General features: G+C 42.0%; 1 protein-coding gene across 1 annotated transcript in view; it reads right to left on the bottom strand.

Annotated features, from left to right (window-relative positions):
* Positions 1–342: 342 nt before the first annotated feature.
* Positions 343–25,601, bottom strand: part of LOC132494987 (nuclear body protein SP140-like protein) — a 110,342-nt gene continuing 85,083 nt past the window's right edge. Inside the window, 9 exon segments of the mRNA XM_060106480.1 lie at positions 343–480; positions 1,838–1,927; positions 2,481–2,504; positions 2,506–2,553; positions 2,836–2,959; positions 4,408–4,520; positions 9,486–9,524; positions 12,352–12,494; positions 14,210–14,314. Coding sequence (XP_059962463.1) covers positions 343–480; positions 1,838–1,927; positions 2,481–2,504; positions 2,506–2,553; positions 2,836–2,959; positions 4,408–4,520; positions 9,486–9,524; positions 12,352–12,494; positions 14,210–14,314 — 824 coding nt within the window.

Here is a 25,601-nt window from a genome sequence, read left to right on the forward strand (position 1 = left end):
TACTTAGAAAAATAAATGAGCAAGAATGTCAGTAAAAAAAAGTTTGAGGGGCTTCCCTGGTAGCGCAGTGGTTGAGAGTCCACCTGCCGATGCAGGGGACACGGGTTCGTGCCCCGGTCCGGGAAGATCCCACATGCCGCGGAGTGGCTGGGCCCGTGAGCCATGGCCGCTGAGCCTGCGCATCCGGAGCCTGTGCTCCGCAACGGGAGAGGCCCGTGTACCGCAAAAAAAAAAAAAAAAAAAAGTTTGAAAAAGAAGTGTGTTATTCACACAGCAACAGGCAGTTGGTCAGTGGGGCCACAGGCACAATATCATGTAGCAGTGGAGACTCTGAAGGGGGAACTAGAAACGGGCTACATTATAAAAGATCGGCTCAAACAGATTGCTGTGTGTACTTATTTCCTGGATGCCAAAAACGTTTTTGAAATCATTCTCAAATTCGGCTTCTAGTTGAAGTCCCAGATTGATGAATTTCTTGTTCTGAGAAAGCAAAGACAAAAACAATAATAGCGGGCCTCCCTGGTGGCGCAGTGGTTAAGAGTCCGCCTGCCGATGCAGGGGATACGGGTTCGTGCCCCGGTCTGGGAGGATCCCATATGCCGTGGAGCGGCTGGGCCCGTGAGCCATGGCCGCTGGGCCTGCGCATCCGGAGCCTGTACTCCGCAACGGGAGAGGCCACAACAGTGAGAGGCCCGCATACCGCAAAAAGAAAAAAAAAAACAATAATAGCCATAAATTGCTAATGAGCTTAGACTCTCAATGTTTTGGTTAATCAGAGTTTTATTTTAGACTATCCCAAATGTTAAGTGAGAATTAATCCTGTTGAGGATAGTTTATGTTTCCTGATAGCTGGATCATTTCTCTTTATCTGGAAGACAGAGGAGCAAAAATGGCACTATACTGCAGTCTAATTCTTCATCAGAAATTTATTGATTAATTTAAAAAAGTCTAGTTATTTGATTTTGAACACAGCCCATATTCCTTGTGACACCATAACAGTACAGAAACGTCTAAGGCAAGTTCGTGCTGCCTTCCTTTATCCTTCATTCCCCACCCCTTGAGGTGATCCTTGTTAATTTTTTGATACAACACTAGGAAATTCTAATGTAAAGAAATCCAAGATTTTGAAATTTGAGAAATGTGATTTGATATCTTCCTTTAGAGATGAGAAACATGAGTAGCCTTTAAAATGTGCTTCTAGCAGATGAGAGAATTGGCCTCACTTCTCTATGAGCACCAAGGCCATGAGGGTTCTGCCTATAAGAAACTTTCCATGCTCTGCATCCAGAGTGCAGTACTGGAACTGCTGGAAATAGGCAGATGCCCAGGTGTGGGGAGATCCCTGTCCACTCCCTCCTGAGGGCCCGGATGCCGGAGGGCAGTTACACAGCAACAAACTGCACATGGACATACTCTGTGCCTCAGCATCCAGTCTCCCTAGGATGGTCCCCAAGTCTGGGCCAAGTACGGATCTGAGCCTGGGCCAATGGCAGGGACTTCTGAGCCACACACAGTGCTGCCAGGTCTAGTAAAAAAATAAAAAGCACTTCCATTTCCGGTGGAAAGGACTAGGTCTGCAATCCACTGTTATCTATGGGCAAATTGAGTATCTAGAAGGAGTACGTTCTGAGGTCCTAGGGTAATGTTTCCAATGATACCTCTGGTCTGTTATTATCTTCCACACCATAGTCCACAGGGCTTGGAAAATACTGCCAGAATTTTTACCTATGTGGGCTTGCCACATCATGAGGGAAATTGTAACATTCACCTGATACAAGAAGATGAAAGGCAAAATGACTTAACTGAGAGAAAAATAGAAGCAGGGAGAACTGTTTACCTTGCAAAATTCCCTGTAGTTCTGGAAGATGAGACGCATGTCCTGCACAAACCCCTGTACTCGGTGATATTTCTCCAGGCCTCGAGATGTCTTTGTATTATGTTGACAAAAGTGCCAGAGGGCATTAGCATGGTTCCAAGTCTACCTTCTACAGATTCCCACAGTTATGGGCTGAGTGCTTGTGTCCCCCAAATTCATATGCTAAAATCCTCACCCCCACTGTGATGGTCTTAGGAGGTGGGACAATTGGAAGATAATTAGGTTATGAGGGTGGAGCCCTCATGAATAGGATTAGCACCCTTATAATAAAAGGACGCCAGAGACCTCTCTCCCTCCCTTTCCACCATGTGAGGACAAAAAGAGAAGTTGGCTGACTGCAACCTGGAAGAAAGCCCTCAGGAGGACCTGACTGTGTTGGCACCCTGATCTCGGATTTCCAGCCTCCAGAACTGTGACAAATAAATTCCTGTTGTTTAAGCCACCCCGTCTATGGTAGTTTGTTACAACCGCCTAAGCTTCTAAGGGCTGACTGAACTGTCTAAGATATTTATCAACAAGGCAAAGATAATGGCAATGTGTACCCATTGGATTCACATCACAAATTCAACAAATGCCAGGTTGGGATTTTATTGCTGTTACTTACATAATATGGTTTTGAGGCAAAAAAAGGAAATTTTTGGAGAGCAATAGACCTTTAAGAGGGGGAACTCGCATTTCTGCAAAAGACAGAGGAGATTTTAAGTGAAGAGCAGCTTGGAAAGAATGAGCTCTTACATATGCTCAGATAAATGCACAACTCTCCAACCTGCAGACCCCTGAAACAAACACGGAATGGGAATTTCCTGTGGCATATGAGTTTTGGTGTCAGGTAATGTGATCAGAGCACAGCAAGCGACAGCAGTTGGCCTTGGGCACCATTCTTCCTGCCCCGTGCAAGATGGTGCTTCTTCTCTTGTGTAAACAGAAAGGAGGAGGCTTAGGTTTACGTTTCAACTCACCAACTTCTCTTTAGGCAGCATCAGCTTCTTCAGGACCTCAGATTCCTGATGACATGGTTGGCTTTCTGGGCACCTTTCCTGAAGAACCTTTATCTTGCAGAAGATGCAGCTCCATGGGTTTCTGAGAGGTCAGGTATAAGGTGAGCAAAGGCAGTTTCTCTGTGAATCAACCATTGTTTCTATAGCTGTTAAAGCCCTCTGTTCAGGAATGACTGGTAGTTTCCACCTGTATTCAGCCGTTCTCTGACACCCCTCTGCACTAGAGCCCCATTTGGGCTCAACTGCCAAAGACAGCCCTCCCATCAATAACTGTAGAAGGCTAAGTGAGGTGCCACGGTGCGTAAGGACTCTCATTCACTTCAAAACTCAGGTTCTCATCTGAGCCACTGTGAGTTTGGTAATGAATTCTGCCTGCCCGAAACGAGAACGTGAAATTAGTACCTTAAGTACTGGAGTCTTGGGCCTCAATGAGACATCAACTCAGTAAAAATCAGGAAACCAGCCCTTCTTCTCAACTTTGCTGAATAAGCACAGAGCATAAGCCATAAGCATCCTTTTTTTCTGGCATTGTCATCTCTGTGTCTAGAATCTGTGATGCAGAAACTTCTTGGAAAGGAAATCTACCAACAGAGTGCCAGATATCTTCCATTTGCTCCTAGATCTCCACTACCAGATTCTCTGTGCTGGGGAGCTCTCAATTCTCAATAATCTGAGACCTGGATAAAACGATCCATCCTAGAGATGTCATTTAACCTCTCTTCTTGGCCACCCCAGTGCTTGCTCAAGGGGCAAGCATTACAGTGTCCACGGTGCAGGAGTGGGACTCTACATGAGCTCAAAAAATCGTGATCACCCAACTGCAGAGGTGTATGCTGAATCCCGCGGTGACACATTCTCTGGGACCTACATAGGAGCAGATGAATTACACTAGACTCCTCCCATTATGGAGGGGCAATGCTCTATCCTCATAGGAACAGACATAATCCTGGTAGAGATCATCCTCGGCCACAGCAATTCTACCGCTTCTAGAATGCCTTATCAATCTACGTGTTATCTCACATATCACCACCTCTGACCAAAGATACACTTTACAACAAAGGAAATGCAGCAGTGGACTCATACCCACAGAATTCAGGGATCTTATCATGTACCCTGTGATTCAGGGTCAGATGACTTGATAGACTGCCCTGATCACCTTCTGAAGGCTCATCACAGTCCCAGCTTTGTCAGCTTTGTGATGTTCCCATAGCAGGTGGTATATGTGTTAAACCAGCAGCTAATGTATGGCATCATCACCCCATCAAAGTGCATGGGTGTGGGAACCACCTGAGGGAGGTGGGGGTTACTTCTCTATTATACCTAATCACCACTTGAAGAGTTTTCTTCTCGTTAATCTGCTGCTGCCAGCACTGTTAAACAGCTCTGTTCTTATTTCTGGATCCTGATACTTAAGGACTCTTCTTCTGAATCAAGACACATACAACCAGAGAAAACTGCAGGCTGAGTGTGCATGGTGGGAGGAGCTGTACCACAAGAAGGAAGGGCAGGAGGGGGCCAGGTCTCACTAATCTGTCAGCACCTTTAGGTGGGATGTGGCATTTCTCATGAAAGAACCTTGAACAAGTATTACAGGAGAACAGCGCGGTCTTTCTATGGCATACCTCGCATTCATTTGAGTTTTCTGGCTAGAAGGGGAGATAATATAGACATCACTGGGATCAGTGAGACCCTAGATAGTCGACACATTGGTACTCTAGAACACACAGCATTTGCTTGTACCAAGGTGATACTTGTAAACCTTTCTCCTCAAAATAGTAAGGAACAATACTGAGTGGAGATTTCAGAAGAAGACATGCTGGTTTGCAGTGAAGCTCAGGAGGAAGTGGCTGTGTGTTAGACCTTTAAAGTTATCTTTATAAAGACAGAGATTCTGACACAGAAAGGCTTGTAACAACAACAAAACAGGATCAATTAAAGATAATCTGAGACATTTATTATTCTGCAGGCAAAACCTAACTCAGGAATACAGTGTCTTATCTAGTTGTCTACCATGCATCATCTAAATTGCCTCATTGAAGAGTGATTTACTGACAATTTAATATGACAGAATAAACATCTGAGATATCACTGAATCCCATTTTCTTGGCCATAAGTTCTCCATGAGTTGAAGGGCCTGGGGAGGAGTTTCTGGTCTATGGATTTTGTGCCTAGAGGGTCACAGAGCCTGTGACAGTGCCTCTAGTTGGAAAGACCATGGGCACAGCTAACCTGGTGGATGCCAGGGATGACAGAGCTCTTTGACCCTGGGAGCCTAGGGGAAGCTGTCCTATGACTTAGCTTGGCAAGTAAGGTGTGGAGGTGCCATCTCTCAATGGCTAGGGAGTGTGGTAATGGCAACCACTGGAGTTGAAGGCCAAGGCTTTACCCTAATTTTCTGAGCCCGTGGAAACCTGGTGCTTTGTCTTGTATAAGGAAGATGGAGGGGGCCACAAAATTGATTGGTGCTGGATTTTTCATCAATCTCAATATGTGGGACATTTAGCCAGATTTTATTTCATTTAGTGAAGTTAAAAATTTGACAGTGTTTGCATCTAAGTATTGTGGAGTAACAAACACATGTTAAAACAACAGAATTTATAGACCAAAATAAGAATTGTTCAAGGAATGAGCCCATTGGTGGGCAAGGGGAATTACATTTTTTCCTTTTCTTTTTGGTGATAATTTATGTGGCAATAACATGTGAACCCCTATATACTACAATTTCTATGTATGAGGGTCGTGTGTCTGTGCTGGAGAAATGGCCAGAGGATGGGCACCTGGCCCCTCTCCTGGGCCACCTGAGTGGAAAGAGAACCATGTGGTGGGGAAACATTTCATCCAATGGGTAGCAGCTCTTCATCTAGATGAAGCTATCCTTTCTACACCATGGGCTGGAAGAAGGAATTCACATCCTTGTGTGACAATCTATGTACAAAACAATGCATAGACTTGGGGACTGGCCCACCCAGTGATGGGTAGCTGGGATTTTGGTGGGTGGTGAGGAAATGGGGAAGTGGCAGGGAGTGCCATTCCACCTCTTCCTTCTAGAAACAATCTTTGTGCTTTGTTCCATGACACTCCATTCTCTTAGATGTTTTTCTAACACTTTGCTTCTTTTTTTCAGCTTCCTCAGTTGGAATGTTGGAATTCTGTAGGGCTCTGTCCCATGTTCCCTGCTCATTTTACTCTCCTAGATGGCCATGACTACTCCCGTGACCACACCTACCACATTTGTCCCTAGGCTTTAAGATCTGTGTCTCTGGTCTCTTTTGGAGTCCCCGAGCATCCAAACTCTGCTTTCCATCATCTCCAATTAGATGTCTATCATCATGTCTAAAACCCATATTGCCCCCAAACCACAGTCCTTGACTTCCTGTCTTGAATCTGCTCCTCTTTTAGTGCCCCCCTCATCTCACTAAGCACCCCACCATCCACCCAGGAGCCTGGAAGTGAACACGGATTCCTCCCTTTCCTCATCCCAGACATCCAACCCATCCCCAGTCCTGCTGATGTCATTTTTAAGTATCTCATCTCATTCTTAGTGCTTCTGTGAGGTCCATTGCTTACAGGAATGCAGAGCCCCTACTTATAATACAAGATTATGAGCCAAAGCAAAATGTCCTGCTATTTCCAAATCATAACAGTCAGAATATCATCCCTGAGCCCAGTGAGCTGAGGTGAATTGGAACACACCTCAATTTGTAAATTCTTTTCATCTATAAATTCAATATAAGAAGAAGAGACACAAACTTCACACATGGGAGGAAATTCTAGGCTGTACGCTGTATCTTGTCCATGTGCTCCCTTTCAGTAGGAGAGCTTGAGGAATGGCCTGTTAGGGACATCCTTGGGGACATCCCCACATAGGCTTGAGTGGCCCTGGCATGGGGCCATGTAACTGCTTTTCCTTTTTCTCATCCTAATGGATGCTGACCACTATTTTTAGGCTACTGGCTCAGAGTTTATTAGGCCATTTGGTGCTGAGAGGACACAAATGGCAGAAGCCAAGGGGCTGGGAAAGGAAGAGATGCTCTGGAGAGACCCTCTGAGAACAGAGGTGGTCACACCTTAACAGCTGTAAGCCCAGAGGGAACGGAGAGAGGGCGCCTGTGATAAAGGGTGGGAGATGGCCAACTCAACTGATTAACCCAGACTGAATTACCCTTGACTCCCTAGGACTGGGCAGAAACATTTGGTCTTAATGAACAAAGCAAATAGCATCTCTTTCTTCAGAAAACCCAGTGGATGCAGAGCTTAGTTACTGAGTCTTTAGCATAAAGTCAGTTGAGCTGGTAGCCCCAGAAACCAGCGGTGTGAAGACCTCGACTTCCTGGTTTGACTGAGATGACCAAGGTCACTGCTGTCGGAGGTCAGGAAAATGGAAGTTTTTCTATTTCCTTTTTTTCACCTCACATGTTCTCTCTCACACCCAGTCTTGGAGAGGAAGACATCAACTATCTGTCTGCCTTCCCTGAAATCCACATAGCATAGAAACCACTGGCCCATGAACTTCACATGTTACGTTGAAGGAGAGAGAATTTGACTTCACAGATGGAACTGCAGTCTGCAAAGCTCCTCTGTTGGGGTCAAAGGGCCTCTACACAAAGGAAAGAACTTTCCAGGTCAGCAGCCTCTCCCACAGGGCACATCTGCTTCCCAATCACTCTATTCTCTAAAGGGTCATCTCTATAAAGGAAATAAAATTTCCCTTGAAAAAGGACTTAGCAGAAGTGTGTGTGTGCATGTGAAGGAGAGGTTTCGTTTTTTTGCTTTACCAGGTGACATATGGCTATATATCCATTCCAAAGGGGGATTCTACATTAGGTCTATAATAGGTTAGCTAAAGTGACCATGAGATGTTTCCACTTTGCTCAATTCTTATTTCATTAAAGCTAGAACCCAGAAAAACCAATGAAAATAAAATCAGTGTTGCAAAAGCAATAGTCATTAAATGTAGTTTTTTGTGCCTTTTAAAATCATGCTTTTCCAGCTCCAGCTTCACCTTTTACGTCTAATATTAAGACAGTATGCCCTCTGTAATGGCCTATATGGGAAAAGAATCTTAAAAAAGAGTGGATATATGCATGTGTATAACTGATTAACTTTGCTGTACACCTGAAACTAGCACAACATTGTAAATCAACTATACTCCAAAAAAAAAAAAAAAAAAAAGACAGTACAGTAAAAGTTCCATTCCGAGAGTGCCTTTGTAAGTCCACCAAAGTTAGCCTAGGTACCCAACTAACACAATCGGCTATACAGTACTGTACTGTAATAGGTTTATAATACTTTTCACACAAATAAAACACAAACACAAAAAGCAAAGAAAGCATTTATTTATTTATTTATTTTGCGGTATGCGGGCCTCTCACTGTTGTGGCCTCTCCCGTTGCGGAGCACAGGCTCCGGACGCGCAGGCTCCGCGGCCACGGCTCACGGGCGCAGCCGCTCCGCGGCATGTGGGATCTTCCCGGACCGGGGCGCGAACCCATCCTCTGCATCGGCAGGTGGACTCTCAACCACTGCGCCACAAGGGAAGCCCAAGAAAACATTTTTAAGCTTATGGTACAGTACCTTGAAAAGTACACTAGTGCAGTACAACATCTGGCATCCAGGGGCTGGCATCGAGTGAACAGGCAAGAAGAGTTACTGACTGGAGGAGGGAGAGGAGATGGGAGATGGTAGAGCTGAAGGGTCGTCAGCAATAGGAGACGGAGGGCAAGCTGCAATTTCACTCACACCTGACATTGATAGCACAGGTTCTGATTCCTTGCTGGATTCAATTCTATCTACCCTCTTGAGAAAACGATCCAGTGATGTCTGGGTAGCATCTCTTTTTTTCTCATCATAGATGACACGGTAGCACTGGATTACATTCTGAACGGCTGCTGCAACCTTCACGTGTGGTTCTATATTCGGGTCCTGCACCTCAAAAACTAACAGTGCCTCCTCAAATAAAGAAAACCCCCTTGCTATTTCCTACGTTGTGAATCTCTTCGGTTCTTCAGTGACTTCTTCTTCCTCTTGTCTCTCTCTGTCCTTTCTGTGGGCCTCCATTCCTGGCTTTTCTTAGCAGTACCAACTACATCACCGCTGCTTTTACACTTGCTTTCGGACATCCTGAGCTTGAAATAAGACATTGTACTACTGTACTCTATACAGTACTGTACAGTAAAGTACACAAAAGCACAACCACTTGTAGAGGATGCACGCACGTTACAATGTACACCAGACATGGGAACTAACTTACGAGATTGGACATGCGAATGCACGTTTGCATTTTTGAAAGCTTGCAACTTGAAGGTTCATGTGTTGGGGACTTACTGTATGCCATTCACATATTTTTCTAAAACAAATGTACAAGGTCAGTTCTGCCACATTATCTATTTTTAAGGATTACCCTTGCACCTGTATCTCAAATATCTTAATGCTCAAAGAAGTCCTGGCCTCACACACTGAAATGTTTGGAAGTAGCAAGTGTAAAAGCACCATATTATAAAATCAAGTTTCAACATAACTGATTAATTTAGAAACTATGAAATAAAGCCAGAGAGATGGAAAGTCAACAATGTGGTAGATGAGACATGGCCAGAAGGTCATGTGATAATTACCTTTTTTATTTTTCTTGATGGGTTTGGTAGAAATTCTCTCTGAAAGAAAAAGGAGATTCATACTGTGATGGATCCTTGTTTCTACTTTGCGAGATCAGTAATTCCACTACCTTCCACTCATGTCCCATTATCAATACAAACTCAAGGGGTCTTCATGGAAAATAACCCCCCTCTCCAAGTCTGTAACATGGTGCTCTCTGTTATCCAGACTCAGCTTTAAAGTCAGCTTTAAAAACTGCATCCTCTCTCTTGCTCTCCTTATAAAGTTTTGACAGATTTTCCTTTACAACCACTTCTACACCCACCACTTCCTTTCCATTCTCCCAGTACCCCTCTAGCTTTTATCTTTATACCTTGCATACTATAGCTCCATTGGCACACACCTGGTGAGTGATTGACAGCTGGCAGGCCCCATCAGTGGCCTTGGACACATAAAGGTATCCAGGCCTTTGGGGAGACAAGTGGGAAAACCTGGCATATAGTGGCGTAAGGATGATAAAGTGTAAACTGTGCTCTCATGGAGTATTTTGGGATCCAGAGATGGGTGAGTATAGTAGGCTAAATAATGCTCCCCGCCCCGACCCATGAATTTGTTCTAATCCCCAGACCCATGAATGTGTCAACTTACATGGTAAAAGGAACTTTACTAATGTAATTAAATGAAGGAGCTTGAAATGGAAGATGATTCTGATTATCTGGGGAGGGCCAATGTAATCGCAAGGGTCCATACAAGAGGGGGTAGGAGGGTCAGAGTGAGTAGTAGGAGATGTGTTGACAGAAGAGGTTGGAGTCATGTGAGGAAGGGGCCATGAGCCAGGAAATGAAGGCTGCTTCCAGAAGCTGAAAAAAGGGAGGAACACATTCTCCATGGAAGGCTCCAGAAGGAACCACCCCTGCCGACACCTTGACTTGAGTCCAGTGAAACTGATTTCATACTTCTGGTCTCTAGAACTGTAAGATAATAGATTTACATTGTTTCAAGGCACTAAGTTTGTGGGAATTTGTTATAGCAGCAATAGGAAACAAATTCAGTGAATTTTAAAGGACTTCAGCAGAGAGTGTGCTGTTTGAGCTGGGCCTTGCAGGTTGAGTGGGGTGGATCAGGCAGAAAGGTGGTGAAGGTCATTTGAGGTCTCCATGGGTTAAAGCACTCTACCCTCTAATCCATCTTGCATTCCTTGATCAGATTCATACCTCTAAAACAGTCTTTCAACTTCGTCAGTCCCTAACCCAAACCTCCCACAATTCCTCCATGATTAAATGAAGGGTTCAGCCTCCTTTCTGGGGCCGCAGGACCTCCACAGTCAGCCCAGCTCATGTATTGAGTCTTATAACCCACAACTTCTTGACACTCATGGGGAGGATTTTCATGCCATCCATTCTATGTAGAATTCCTCATTACAACATTTTTGCTTGTCAGAACTATTCTTCTTTTAAGACCCAGCTCAGTGCAAACTGTTCCATGAAACTGTCCTCAACCTCAAAGACAGAAATGAACTTCCCTCCCCTAAGCTTCTGCATCTCTTCCTGCCAGAGAATCTCATTATGGCATCTATGAGCTGTGCAATCCTGTGTTTATAAACGTGCAGCCTTCCTCCTGGTTAGGGGCTGGGGGCCACAACTTACAGTCCCTGTGGCTTTAGATGTATTCAATAAATATTTGCTCACCATTAGAGTGGCACAAGGAAGGACCATCTGGGGCATGTGACAGAGAGTCAGAAGGCATGGGTTCATCTGTGACAGAGACCTGGCCCGTTTTGTCCACATCAGGGGGCCGAGATGAGGACCAAAGAGATTTTTTTTTTTTTTTTTTTTTTTTTTTTTTGCGGTACGTGGGCCTCTCACTGTTGTGGCTTCTCCCGTTGCGGAGCACAGGCTCCAGACGTGCAAGCTCAGAGGCCATAGCTCACGGGCCCAGCCGCTCCGCGGCATGTGGGATCTTCCCAGACCGGGGCACAAACCCATGTTCCCCGCATCGGCAGGCGGACTCTCAACCACTGCGCCACCAGGGAAGCCCCAAAGAGATATTTTTAAATTCATCTAAAAATATTATTTTTCAAGAATGAATTTCAGATGGCTATCCAGAAAACACTCATTATGATGTGTTATTTTCAGATACATAGTTCAATTATTGTTACTTTCAACATTGGCCCTCTTCAAAAGTCTAAGACCCTCCCCTGCCAAATTTAGTTTACTTTCCTGTGACCAAATTACACAGTGGCAATTATTAGTGGCAGTGCCAAGGCCACAATTTACTGTCCTACCTTCAACAATGTAAGGGTTTGAATACTATTCAGCCATAAAAAAGAACAAAATTTTGTCATTTGCAGCAACATGGATGGACTTGGAGGGCATTACATTAAGTGAAATATGTCAGATGGAGAAAGACAAATATTGTATGATATCACTTATATGTGGAATCTAAAAAATATAACAAACTAGTGAATATAACATAAAAGAAGCTGACTCATAGAGAACAAACTAGTGGTTATCAGTGGGGAGGGGGGGAGAGGAAACATAGAGGTGGGGGAGTGGGAGGTATAAACTATTGGGTGTAGGATAGGCTCAAGGATGTATTGTACAGCATACAGCCAATATTTTGTAACAACTGTAAGTGGAAAGTAGCCTTTAAAAATTGTATAAAAAATTTTAAAAAAATTTTAAAGTGTAAGAGTTTATGCACTTAGAGGATTAAGCTGTAATGTAAGCCAGCAAATATAACACCCACATGGAATGTTAGTGATAATATACGCATTGTGACCCAGGCAAGGAGTGTCATGATGGTTTTCTGGAAATTCTGCTAAAGCTTGAAGTTGATGACTTGTGGCACTAAATCCCTGATTGCAGCACTTTGTCACTAGAATACCTGAATCAAGGTTTTCAGGGGCCATCCATTGCAGCGCACACTCAGCTTCCAGTTCTTGGATGCTTCCCGGTTTCCTTCAATTTCAAATTCCCTGAGGGTGAGCCACTTTCCATATGCATTCTGTATGCACTTCTCCGAGGTGCCTGTGAGACCAAGACAAGCTGAGCTCCCTTTGTGGCCAGGGTGTGCCCCCAACTGTGAAAACCCCAGAACTTGACCTCCCGCCACGTGAATCTGGGCTACTCGTTTTGGGTTCATAATCTGCAGCAGGATAGCTGAGTCCCCTCTCTGGGGCTCCACAACAGTCCGAAAGGTGAGGGCAGGAGCAGACTTCCTGCTCTGGGTGCATACTCTGACCCTCATGCAATGAGAAGGACAGTAATTGTTACCAACATTTACTTTAAAAAATTTCACTATATTCAAAAGAGAAGAAAATGGATGACTCTAAAGAATAGGCAAGATTCTTTCCCTTCCCTTCTCTGAGACCCAGGATAGAGCCAGGCTGAGTTTCTGAGGCGACAGATGAGGTCACACATGGGGCAGTGGGACAACTGTCACCACAGCCTTGTCCGCCTTGTCCTGTACAAAAGTTGATCCGCCAGTGAATGGCAATCAATTATTGCTCATATTTTGGACTCATAGCTATTTTATGTTAAAAGCAATTGTAGACATGTTATCAAGTGGGAAAAGTTAAATTATATATATGCTCTATAATCATGGGGAAAACATTTATACTTCTTGGTACCTAAAGAACCATATTTTGAGAGGAGGGAATCAATTATGGTAGAGGAACATTTGTACTGTGCTTTAACAGTTGTAATTTGCAAACTTTTCTATCTGTTATCTTGTTTTGTTCTCATAATAATATGGTGAGGAAAGTTTTATTATTATTTCCATTTTGTAGAGGACAGTTCAAGGTGAGAGAGACTTAGTAACTTGGCCCATACAAAATAGACACTCTTGGTACAGCTGAAACTCGAATCCCGGTAGTCTGAGTCTAAATCTTGTGCTTCTCCCAGTTAGCACAAGGCAATACAGATGTTATAGGGAATGTGGCTGTGAAGGTTGCTGTTAGATTTCTCAAATGTGTACATCTTCCATCCTGTTATTGAAGCACTTGCCCCTGTATTGGGTGCTGGATGGGCACCTGTGGACCTTTTCCATGGGGGAAAGTGGAGATGGCCTGGTAGGCTAATGTTTATTAATTTTAAAAGAGTGGGAATGCCATCTTTCCTCCAGCCTATCTGGGATGCTGTGTGGAAAAGAGCTAACAGAACAGAACTGAGGCTGCTTTCTTTAGAAAGTCTGCTTGCAAGGTTAGCACTTGGCTGGTATCTGGGAACTTGGATTTGGGGAGGGGTCTCACCACTCCCAGAACTTAAGAGTAGCTCACTGTGCCTTAGCTGTTTATACAAACAGCACGGTTTATGTGAACACCTGCCTTCTCTCTGGGACTTTGGAATTTTGGCATGTGCTGGGCAGAGGGTACTTATGTAACTAACCCCTGATAAAAACCCTGGACTCTCAGGCTCAGGGCAGCTTCCCTGGCAGACAACATTTCACATGTGTTGTTACAATTCATTGCTGGTGAATTAAGTGTGTCCTGGTGACCCGACTGAGAGAAGACTCTTGGAAACGGACACCTGTACCATGTGCCTTTTCCCTTTGCTGATTTTGCTTTGTATCCTTTCAATTTAATAAATCACAGCCATGAGTTCAACTATATGCTGAGTCCTTTCAGTCCTCCTAGTGAGTCACCAAACCTAGAGACCCCTAGTACAGGTGTCTACCCCCTGTATAATATATTATTCACATGGGAGTTTTCCAGTTGAAAAGTGTAGAAGACCACGAAGCCCACCTTTTTTCATTTTCTCCTTGTATAAAATCCCCTTCGCCTCACCACAAGTCACAGGAAGTTCAGGAAGCTGAAAATCCATATTTGTTTCCTCGGGAATTCTTGGACCTGCAAGGAAGCATTGGTTTCTTCATTCCATCTTGCTCTAAAACTGTGTACCGTCTCTCCTCACCCATCTTGAGATCCTTCTTTATAACTTAAAATGTAACGGAAGGATTTCCCCCATGAATTAGGTACATTTCTAGGCAAGTTAGGTACATAAAGATAACGTCACCCTCCACCACCATCCTCTAAAATCCTACATACAAACCTCTTGTGAAAGAATCTGATTCCCAAGATTGCTGGTCCCAACTACCTATTGCATGATAATTTTCCTCCTGCTGATCTGAAGGAAGATTTATAGTCATATTATTGCTTTGACGTTTACCCCTTTGAAGTTATGCAGATGGAGAAAAAAAACTCAACTTTTAGTTTTTTCTCCCCATTTGAGGGCTCACCTGGGGAAAAAAGGAGGATTGCAATGGGACCCCCAGCAGGGGCAGTGTCTGTCTTCCCACCTTGCTCTCTGTTTCACTTCTCTTTCATGTCAGCTTTCTCTGTGGCTAGAAAGTAATTTGCTCTAGAAGAAACTGCAAATTGCTCAGGGAGAGGGTTTCTGTACATCCTTGGGTGAAGGTGCTGGCATCTAATTCCTCTGAAGCAGGTGTTGAAAGTCTTAGAAAGAATGTCAGTAGCAGGAGCACCTTCTCTTGCCCTTCTGGGCAACAATGAGGAGGATCCTTTAAAGACAGGTCTGGGGGCTTCTCTCTGGATGGGGAGGGTAGGCTGTCAACAGTCCTTCCAGAGTCAGTTCTATTAGAGCTGGGGTGGGTGTAGGGGGCCATTCAGTCTCATTCACCTGCCAGCCACCAATTTACAGAGGAGGAAATTGAAGCAAGAAAGAACAGTTGACAAGCCAAAGTTACACAGTCAAAGGAATTTTAGGAATTAGGACATAGGTCTTGTGTTACCACCCAGAGTCCCCCTTGGTGGGGAGCCTATGGCTCTCTATGTGGGCAAGAGAAGGGTGAGAGAAATATCATGTGAGTCATACCTTTTATATATTTTTCTTTGTATTTCCCTCCTCAAAAGTTATCAGTGCAGTGGGAGGAGCCCTGCACAGGGCCAAGGAGGCCTGGGGGTCTCTCACAGGTTGACTGACTAATCAATGGAGTGGGTGCTATCACCATCCTGTCATGTGGTCGAAATTGACCAAGACCAAGGACTATCCTAACGTTTGCTATCGGCTCTGTAAGCCAATTAAGAAAATTTATTGATCACTAAAAATATGGATTATAAAATAAAAATTTAGATGTTTAATTATTAAAACTGTATTAATCACTTATTTTTACCTCTTTCTCTGCCTCTTTTCAAAGGCCCAGTGTTGACTGTTTTTCTCCCTGAGGAAGTAGAAAAATAACATAAATGTCTCTTTTTATAACATTGCATTGCAAATAGTAGTGTTTTGCAAAAATACCATTCAAATGTCACTTTTTAGGAGTTTACCTAGTACTTCAAGAAAAATATCAAATGCTTAGATCAGGAGTTAGGAACTTTTTCTGTTTTCTGTTTTGTAAATAAATTTTTATTAGAACGCAGCCACAGTCACATCTTTCCATTTATGAATTGTCTATGGATGCTTTTACAATAAAACAGTAGAGTTGAGTAGTCACAAAGGAGATTGTGGTCCACAATACCTTAAATATTTACTATTTGGCCCAAATAGTAGGTTGAATTTGCCCTGTGGGCCATAGTTTGCGGAACCCTGGTCTAGACTTAGTTACAAAGATGATGTTTAACTGAGATATATCCTATATTTCTTTTACCCCAAGTCATTCCAAATAAAACTGAAACCGTGTTTTATGTGTTTCCCAAGCAACAGAGCAGCAAGGTGAGAAGAGTAATGAAGCTGTACATCTTTTGAGTCCTTGTTGTGTGCCAGGAACTATCCTTAGACCTTGCCTCTATTAATTTACTTTATCCTTAGAGCAAATTTAGTCAAATTAGGGACTTAGTCAAAAAAGGACTAATACTATCCTTATCTTACAGATGAGGAAATTGATATGCACAGATATAAATGCAAATTAACTAAAAGCATTGAAGATTTACTTTGATAAAGAGGCAGAGATAAAAGTCAGTAATATTAGGTCTCAAGGGGGACTTCATGTTCAACTCTATAGGTCAGATAGCTGCTGCAAACCTAAACTTGAAAGATTTTTGTATCAAAAATGGTCGCAAAAATGAGCAAGGACTTAAAAAGTAGCCCAATGGCTCAATGAAGGGGAGATTATAAAATTGATGCCAAGTTCCAAAAGTTGTAGGGTTAGAGATGGCACAAAAGGTCGACTTAAGAGATGTTTCAGAAAAATGTAGTATCTGATTTAATTGTCGAGTTTGTCCAAAAAGATTAATCATGTCCATGTTCATGTTCAGGTCTGCCATCATTCAAGTGTGTCTGAATGTTGCAGTCAGGGATGCCTTCTTGCTAAAGGTCTGTGCCCATCATTCTGTTCCCATGGCTGGAATCCTGGGGTGTTAATTTGGGTAATGCAGGTCCCAGGAGAAAATCCCCTCCAGAAAGTCAATCATGACTAATCTTTTCTTTAAGCAGATTATGACCAGATGAGGCTGGAAAGGAATATTTCCTTCAACCAATCACAAAAAGGCTTCAGGTTGATGATGTTATCTCATATTCTGGGACTTTGCCATAACAATTACTCAAGTTAAAAAAAAAATCTCACCAAAATAAAAATGGCCCCATGAGATATTTATGAATGATTTTCATCCCAAGAGAAATCACACCCCAAGATCAACATGTTCTACCTTACAAAATGTTACCCTTAGGAAGTGTATCAAGGTATTAGGGAGGTACACTGAGGAGAGATGACTAAACCTGTATAAGAGAATCATAAGCATGGCTATGATCTTGAAGACTTAAGAGGAACAAGTGAATGGGAAAAAATGTAGACCTGAAAGTAGATGAAGCTTTCTTTAAAAATTGCTCTAGATGGATTGGTTTCAAAGAACATTACACTACCAAATATGGTAGTTAGTAGTTGCCAGGTATAAAAGGTTATCCACACAGGTGTGGGTCTTGGTGAAACAGTCCTCTCCTGTCACTAATGATGCTGAAGTGGGAAAAGGTCAGTTCTGATTCTCTCTCTCTTTTCCTGCAAGAATCAAGGCCCACTATCCCACAAGAAGACACTTGTGTTCTCTTGGCTTTCTCCTTGCTCTCCTTTCCCATGCAGTGATGAAATTGAAACCCCAGCTCTAATTATAACTTGAGTCTGTCCAACAGTAGCCTTTATTGGCAAACGTGCATTCTCTTGCTCTCAGTTTCTCTCTGTTTAAATATTTCTGGGACTAGTTGGTGAGTTAGACTTCTATTTCATCAAAGCCTGTTGAGGACAAACAACTTCATGGCAAACAAACAGAAACTCGTTGTACTCCAGCTCAGTTCTCAGAAATTTGGTCTGGAGACCAGATCATATGAACAAAGTGCTGCTAAACTTTACAGGGGTTATTTGTGTGTTAGTGAGCTCCAGCACTTTATTATCTTAGATCCAGAAAGTAAAATGCCTGGACAAAGTAGGATTTAATTATTCTTGGGTCTACCATCTCAATAAATAACTACTAATGCTATACTAAAACCCTACATTAACTCTTACAAATAATAATGTGGTCAGAAAACTTAAAAGTTATTTAAAAATAATTTTCTTAACAGTTGGAACTAATCTTTATGGGCAAAAAAGTATATCAGGATGTTTAGGTGATCTTTTGGTTGCCTCAGAGTATCAGAGAGTCCGCAGTGTGTAAGAACAATAGAATAGGAGCCCAGTATGCCCAGATCCTAAAGCAAGTGCTAGTCTAGCCCTGTTGCACAGACCATGGTAAGGGATAATGAGGATGGTTCTGCCGGAACAGGCCTTCCGCACCTCCAGGTCTTGTGAAAGAGGCTACATTTCTTTCAAGAGAATCGTCAGACACCTCCCCTCAAGCCAAGACAAAGTACGTTAAAGGATCCACACAGGAGATGGACCTCAGTCCTTGGGACATCAGGGAAGGAGAGATTATCAGACTCATTCTTACCAATATAAAGGTGAACGTCATGGCTAGAGTGTTCTGTGGTGGGAGAAGGGCTGAGCCAGGAGCCAGCAAGGGAATCAATGAAGAAGCATGATTCCCTTGGCCTGGTGGGGGGCCCTGTGGATGGGAGTTGAACTGGGTATTTTTGAGAGATACTCTTCCCAAAAGAACCACATAGGGCAACGAGGTAGCTGCTGCAAGGGTGCTAACCTTCCAGAAGGACCATCCAATGCCTTCATTCCCAAGCAAGATGGCCACCACTCACTACTGAGAGGTGGTAAAATATATTGCTTCTGCTGTTCTAGTGGGAAACTTCTAGCCAAATTTGTTTTTCCAGACAAAGAGTTTTAGATTGTAATTTATCTGTAATTTGACAAATTTGTAGGTATGATTCAGGGACTAGCTGAGCCATGAGCAGGATCACAATGGGGCAGCCTAGCAGGAGATGGGGTCTGTCTTATTTGTTTGCCTCGCTTTTCCTTCACAGCAGCTTTCTCCTGGCTGGAAGGGAAGCTCAGGGGAGTTCTACTGCCTTCTGAAAATTGCTCAGGGCAGAAGGAGGGCCTACCTCTACATGAGAGGGTGTGGTGGTGGGGGGCGGGGAACTCAGAGTCTGACTCCACAGAAAGGAGTCTTAAGATGAACTTGAGAATGATTAGCTGCTGTTCCTGCCCTTCCAGCCAGCGATGCATTAAAGCTCTGGGGAATCCATTAAAGACACTCCTTGGGCTCCCTGTTCTTGATGCCGATGAGAGAGCTGTCCACGGTCTTTACCGAGTCCAGTGGTAGATCTACAGAATGTGAAGCTGTATTTGAAGCTGGGATGGGCCTTGGTGGGTAGTCAGTCTCTTTGTTATCATTTCACTTTGCAGAGGAGTAAACTGAGGCAGAAGAGGCGAAGTGACAGACCCAAGTTCACAGGACTACCTCAGGGTGGTGGGACATGAGGCAGGACATCTTTGTCACTTGTGAGTTACACAGTGTTTTATGGCTACAACTATTTCCAGCCTCAAAAGTTACCAGTTCATCAGAGGCAGCACTTCAGTGGCCCTTGGGTCCTGGGTTTTGGTTGCAGATTCATCACCATGTTGTTTGAGATATCATATTTCTCTCCCTGTCATGTTTTAGAAGTTGACTAAATCTGATATATTTCTCAATAGTTAGTAGCTACAGAAAGTAATTAGAGAAACAGGTCTATTAACAAAAGCATAGAATAAAGCACGAGAATTTAGATGTTTAGTTAGTAAAGTTTATTTATGTATTTATTTCTTCTTGGTTTGCCTCTTTTCTTTGGGGTTCTGTTACTCAGAATTTCAATTCTATGTCTACCCCTCTTTCTGAGAAAATAGAAAAATATAAAACAGATGCTGCTGAAAAGTTGCATGGTATATAATCGTGCTTTTCAAAAATTACATTTTACTTTAAATTTTCAAAAGCTTACTGCATAAAGAAAAAATATATAACCCATAGCTTTGTATGTACTAAGCCTTTGATGGTTAACCTGGGTTCATCCTAGATTTCATTTTATTTGCCCTCACATTAATAAAAATTCATTTACATCCACATTAATAAAAAATAATTTAAGACAGAGTTTTATTCCTTATATCTCAAGGAACACTGTGAGAATAATAATAATGAGAGCTAACAGTTGTTAAGTGCTTATTATATGCTAGACGTGAACATAAGACCCTTACTTCTACTACTTTATTTTAGGGATTTTTACTATCCCCATTACCAATGAAGAAACTGAAGCATCCTGAAATTTAAAAATTAAGGGAAGCAATGCAGATTTCCTTTGGTTGAGAGGCAGAATCAATGGCAGTAACGCAAGACTTTGGATTGTCTAGGGAGATGTGATGGTGAGCTACACAGATAAAACAAAGGCCATCATCTTAGCCCTAAATGAAGGCTTTTAGGCTGAAAATATCATGAAGGTGACCAAAGACCTTGTTCACATGGGTTTGGACAAAAAAATAGGATTTAAAGAACTAACCAAGAAAATATTGCCCAAGGGGAATTTGTAGAAATAGAACTTCAAGTCCTGGAAAACCTTAGGGTTAGAGATATCAAAAAAGGGTTGATTGAAACCCTATGTCAGGTTAATATGCTGTCAGATTTAGGAGGTGTGGGTGGAAAGATGGTGGGGTTTGTGCAGGTGAATCTCCTGAGTGCCATGTTCAAACGTGTTGATCTCCAAAGCAGGGCCATAAATGTGCACACATTTCCTTTCCCCTTTCCTTTCCTCTCTTCTCCTCTTCTTTTTCTTTCTTTCCTTCCTTCCTCCCCCTTTTCTCCCTTTCTTCCTTTCTTCTTTCTCTCTTTCTTTCTTTCTTTCTCTCTTTCTTTCTTTCTTTCTTTCTTTTCTTTTCTTTTCTTTTTTTTTTTTGCGGTACGTGGGCCTCTCACTGTGTGGCCTCTCCGGTTGAGGAGCACAGGCTCTGGATGCACAGGCTCAGTGGCCATGGCTCACGGGCCCAGCCGCTCCGCAGCACATGGGATCTTCCTGGACCGGGGCACGAACCCGTGTCCCCTGCATCGGCAGGTGGACTCTCAACACTGCGCCACCAGGAAAGCCCACTTTCTTTCTTTCTTTCTTTCTTTCTTTCTTCCTTCCTTCCTTCTTTTCTTTTCTTTCTTTCTCTCTCTCTCTTTCTTTCTTTCTTTCTCTTTCTTTCAATGCCTGGACTACAATTTGGGCCTGTTCAACCATAGACATCTTAGACAAACAAAAAATATTTTCTTTCCCTCTCTATCTTTCTCTGGCACTGTTTGATTCACCTTTCATCAAACCTGTTGAGGCCAAATAAATTAAAGATACAAAAGTAGTCTAGTTCAGCTTACCAGAGTTCTCCTTACTAGGAGATTTTGGGTTTAAGACCTGCTAATTATTTTTCTTTGTGAATTTTCTTACTCAAGTACTCCACAGGAAGTAGAGTGGCTGTTCTTGGGTTTCCTATCCAAATACTATTTATTGACACCAGAGGCTTACTATAGAAGTTAAGTGTTCCCCTCCCCTCAAGGCAAGTGAGAAGGTTTCAGTCTCAAGGTGATTAATCTGTGTCTCTAAGAGCTTGAGGGAGGCAGAGATGTTTAAAGACTCAAGCCTGGAAAGTCTAGAGAGGGTGACTGCATTGGGAGCCAACCCCACATCCACTGGTCGTAGGACCATGAAGAGGCATGGTTCTCACGAGCCTCCCTGGGGAAGGGAGGGGCTCAGTTAGTTCTTGATAGATACTGTATCCAGGAGGATCATTTGGATGAAAGAGGTGACCCCAGGAGGGGTGTGGACCTCCTAGAAGCTGGGAGACTAAGAAGGAAGTGGTAAGCCATCAGTTAGATTTCCTGCATCAGGGGAACTTCAGTTGAGTAAGTCTCCCTAAAGAGAGTGAATATCTGAAGAACCCACAAATACGGCTCATGCATCTGCCATTTCTGGGAGACATGAAGGATCTATTGTAAGAGGGCCATTCCTGCTCCTTACCACTTCCTTCTTTCCTTCCTCCTCAATTTGAATTAGCTAAAAGCAACACATACTGAATGCTGTTAGAGAGCAAGTGTGGATGAAAGAAGAGGCTGGCCTTATCCAACTTGCTCACTACAAATTTTACAGTTTTAATATTATATCAGCTCAGTCTTTTAAATACTGAATGAGAATATCACTGCTGCTGAAAAGGATTAGCACAACTCTGGGACTTACCTAAGAGTTTATCCTGGGGCACGGAAAGAACTACTTGAGAGAACAGGTTTGACAAGGAAGTAAGTAGGAGAAAGAACAAACTGTGCTTAGACTACCCATGCCAACTATTATAATAAATCAAGTATGGCAGTGAGATTTCACAAAAACTCAGAGAACAAAAGTCCTAGACTTGGGTAAATATAACCTGGGAAATAAACAAGGTGATAAAGATAAGTATGGAGAAAAAAATGATAGAGATGCTAAAAATATAAGTATATATTTATTTATACTTATTTACATTTATATTCTAAAATATATTTAACATATAATAATATATTTAAATATATATATGGTGTTAGAAATAATCAAAAGAAATGGAAACAAAATATATCTGAATATGTTTCAACTCCAGAAGGAAAATCTTGCCACCTGTACAGTGCTGTATAAACCCAACAGCAGTATTTTATATGATGTGATGTAAAAGAATGAACAAAAGAATTAAAGTATACAAGAAAAACATTAGTAGAATGGGAGAGGGGTGGGAAAAAGAAGAGAGATGGAGAAGAGGAAGAAAACAAAGAATGAGATAGAAATGAAAATTACAGAACTTAATTCAGAGAATGGAGGGTCACTTATCTCTACTGCACCAACACGGTGTGGTATGTGCTATTAGTTTGGTTTAAATAACTGTGTTTAGATCTGATGTGATACCAGGAGTCTGGCTTCTGCTTAATTGATTAAGTTCTCTCTTGTCTGTTTCTCCTCATTTGGTTGAGAGCTGTGTTCATCAGTTACAACAAACTTTTCTAACACTTTCTCTCTTATTTCTCACTCAGGGCTGGCTTGTCTCTGGCCACAGAGCTCTGTGTTGCATCCAAGTTCCAGCTCCTTTTATTGCCAAAGGGCCTCAGGTGACAACAAGGCTGGGTTTGAACCAATGGAGAGTCTGAATTTTCCTCTTTATTTGAGGAAATCAGTGACTTTGGATGAAAACATGGAGAACAAATAAGCAGATTGCTATTTGTCACCCATAATCATCTTTTCTTTTCTTCCATAGGGATAGAGTTACAGCTAGACCCTTGGCTGCCTGTCTAGAGATTATATTTCTTAGCCTCACCTTGCAGCTAGCTCTGGCCATGTGACTAAGGGTTCTCCAATAGGATGTGAGCAGAAGACTCTGGGTCTTTCCTTTAAAAGAAATAAATGGGTGATATCCTTGTCAAGAAAAGGCAGTAAACAAATCATTTGAATTCTTGAAGAAGAAAACCAAAATAACAGAAGAAATAATTGAAGATAAGTTCAAGAAAGAGTTTTCTGAAATTATTTTAAAAAATGAATATACATATCATAAGTACATGTATTTTCACTCTGTAGCAGAGAAAATTGACTCCAGTCAACCCTGAAATATATTCCAGCAAACTTACCATACTTTAAAGAATTGAATGGGCAGCCTGGGCAAAACAACCAAGTCATTTTCAAGGGAGAGGGAGCTCGTTGACTATAGAATTTTCCATAGCAACATTTAATGCCACAGAAAAAAAGTACAAGAAGTACAAAAATACTTCTAGAAGTAAAGAGTGAGCAAATTATTTTCAGGTATAAATAATAAAAACAAATATTTTGAATAGGGAAATTCTGGAAATACTGTTCCTATGAGTACTTGTTCCTTTGAGAAGACTACTAGAGGATCCACTTCAGCAAACCAAGACAGGACTGGAAAAGTTTTGGCAAAAGGATTAAAATAAAAATGGAGATGAGGTGACAGACCAGGGCATAAATGTATATGTCCGTAAATATAGAAATTATACAATATAAAAAAAATTGGGAGGAAGGGAGAAATATGGGTGGTAGGGCAGGGTCATAGCTTGTTCTACAGCTCGGAGTCAAAGGGTATTATTTGGATAAATAAAGGATAAATACAAAACATATTTAATAGCTAAGAGGTAAAAATAAAGGGCACATCATGGCCTAAATTGGGTGAGAAGGGAAAGAGAAATAGGACATACACGAATTTTATAAATCTCCTGGGTGGGAAATTAATGGGTTCTGCCTAAAGAGAGGACCAAAGGTATCATATAAAGGTAATTCTAAGAGTAATCACTATAACAAAAGTACAAACCTTTGTAAATATCAGAAGTATATACTCCTAACCAATGGAAATATGGGAAATGAGCAGGGGCTCAACCATTCATTTCTTTTAAGGGGAAGACCCAAAAGAGGCTCACATTTTTTCTACTCAGATGCCATAGTTGCTTGGCAGGGCAGGGAAAGCTGGGAGGGTTAGTCTCAGCTAAGCAGTCATACGCCCAGCTGTAACCACTACCACAAAAATGCAAACCTTCCTAAGTATCACAAGTACATATCTGCACATAAATGCATTGAAGACAGAATGCAGAGTGTTGACATTTTTAATATCTAAGACACTAGAACAAGATGAATCAACAATATAAATTAATATGACAGGAACGAGTTCAAACACTTTGGTCCTAAAAATAAAAATAGATGGACTTAACTCACTTATTTAAATAAAATATTTTGAGATTAAATTACAAAGTAAACCTCAACTTTTAACCATATACAAAACACTCAAGTAAAAACATATTTTTAAATGTTGAAAATAAATATATAGACAAAGGTATATTCAGCATACATCAACAAAAAGAAACCAGGGAGTCATGATCTGAATTTCAAAGAAAGTGTGATTCAGGCCAAAAAGTTTTAAGCAAGTAGAAAATACAGGAAATACCATGAGAGGTAAAAACACTCTACTAGTAGACAATTTTATTGTTATGTCCCTGCGTCCACAGATGATCAAGTGGACAAAATGAGGAGGCTATGAAAGACCCAAATAATATGTTTTAACAGGGTTGATATTACTGATACATATTCAACTCCATACCCAGAAAATAGAAATAGAGAATGTACATTTTCTCCCACCCTCTCTTAAGTAACTCTTGGGTCAAAGAGTAAATATAAATCCAAATTGCAGGCTATCTGGCAAACAACAATAATAAAATGTTGCCTATGAGAACAGATGTATTATTTAATTTAAAAAACTAATTCTAGAAAGAATGAAAATATGTATACATACAGCCAATTTTCATTATTCACAGATTCCATATTTGTGAAGTCACCCACTCCCTAAAGTTTATTTGCAACCCCCAGATCAGTACTCAGGGCCCTTTCATGGTCATTCATGGTCATTCATGGTGATGCGCAGAGCAGTGAAAAATCTGAGTTGCCGGCCGCAACTGTTCCCAGATGAGGGTGAACGAGGCAATGCTCTGTCTCCTTGTTTCAGCTTATTCTGTAAACAAGTGTCCTTTTGCCGACTATTTAGTTTCATGTTTTTCTCATTTTTGTGTTTTCTGTTGGTGATTTTGCTGCTTAAAATGGCCCCCAAGCCTAGTGCTGAAGTGCTGTCTAGTGTTCCTAAGACTGTGATGTGACTTATGGAGAAAATCTGTGTGTTAGATAAGCTCCGATCAGGCATGAGTTATAGTGCTGTCGGCTGTGAGTTCAACATTGATGAATCAACATATATATTAAATTAGGTGTCTTTAAACAGAAACACTCATAAAACAAAGATAT

Source organism: Mesoplodon densirostris, chromosome 8 (assembly GCF_025265405.1).
Source record: "Mesoplodon densirostris isolate mMesDen1 chromosome 8, mMesDen1 primary haplotype, whole genome shotgun sequence".
NCBI lineage: Eukaryota > Metazoa > Chordata > Mammalia > Artiodactyla > Ziphiidae > Mesoplodon > Mesoplodon densirostris.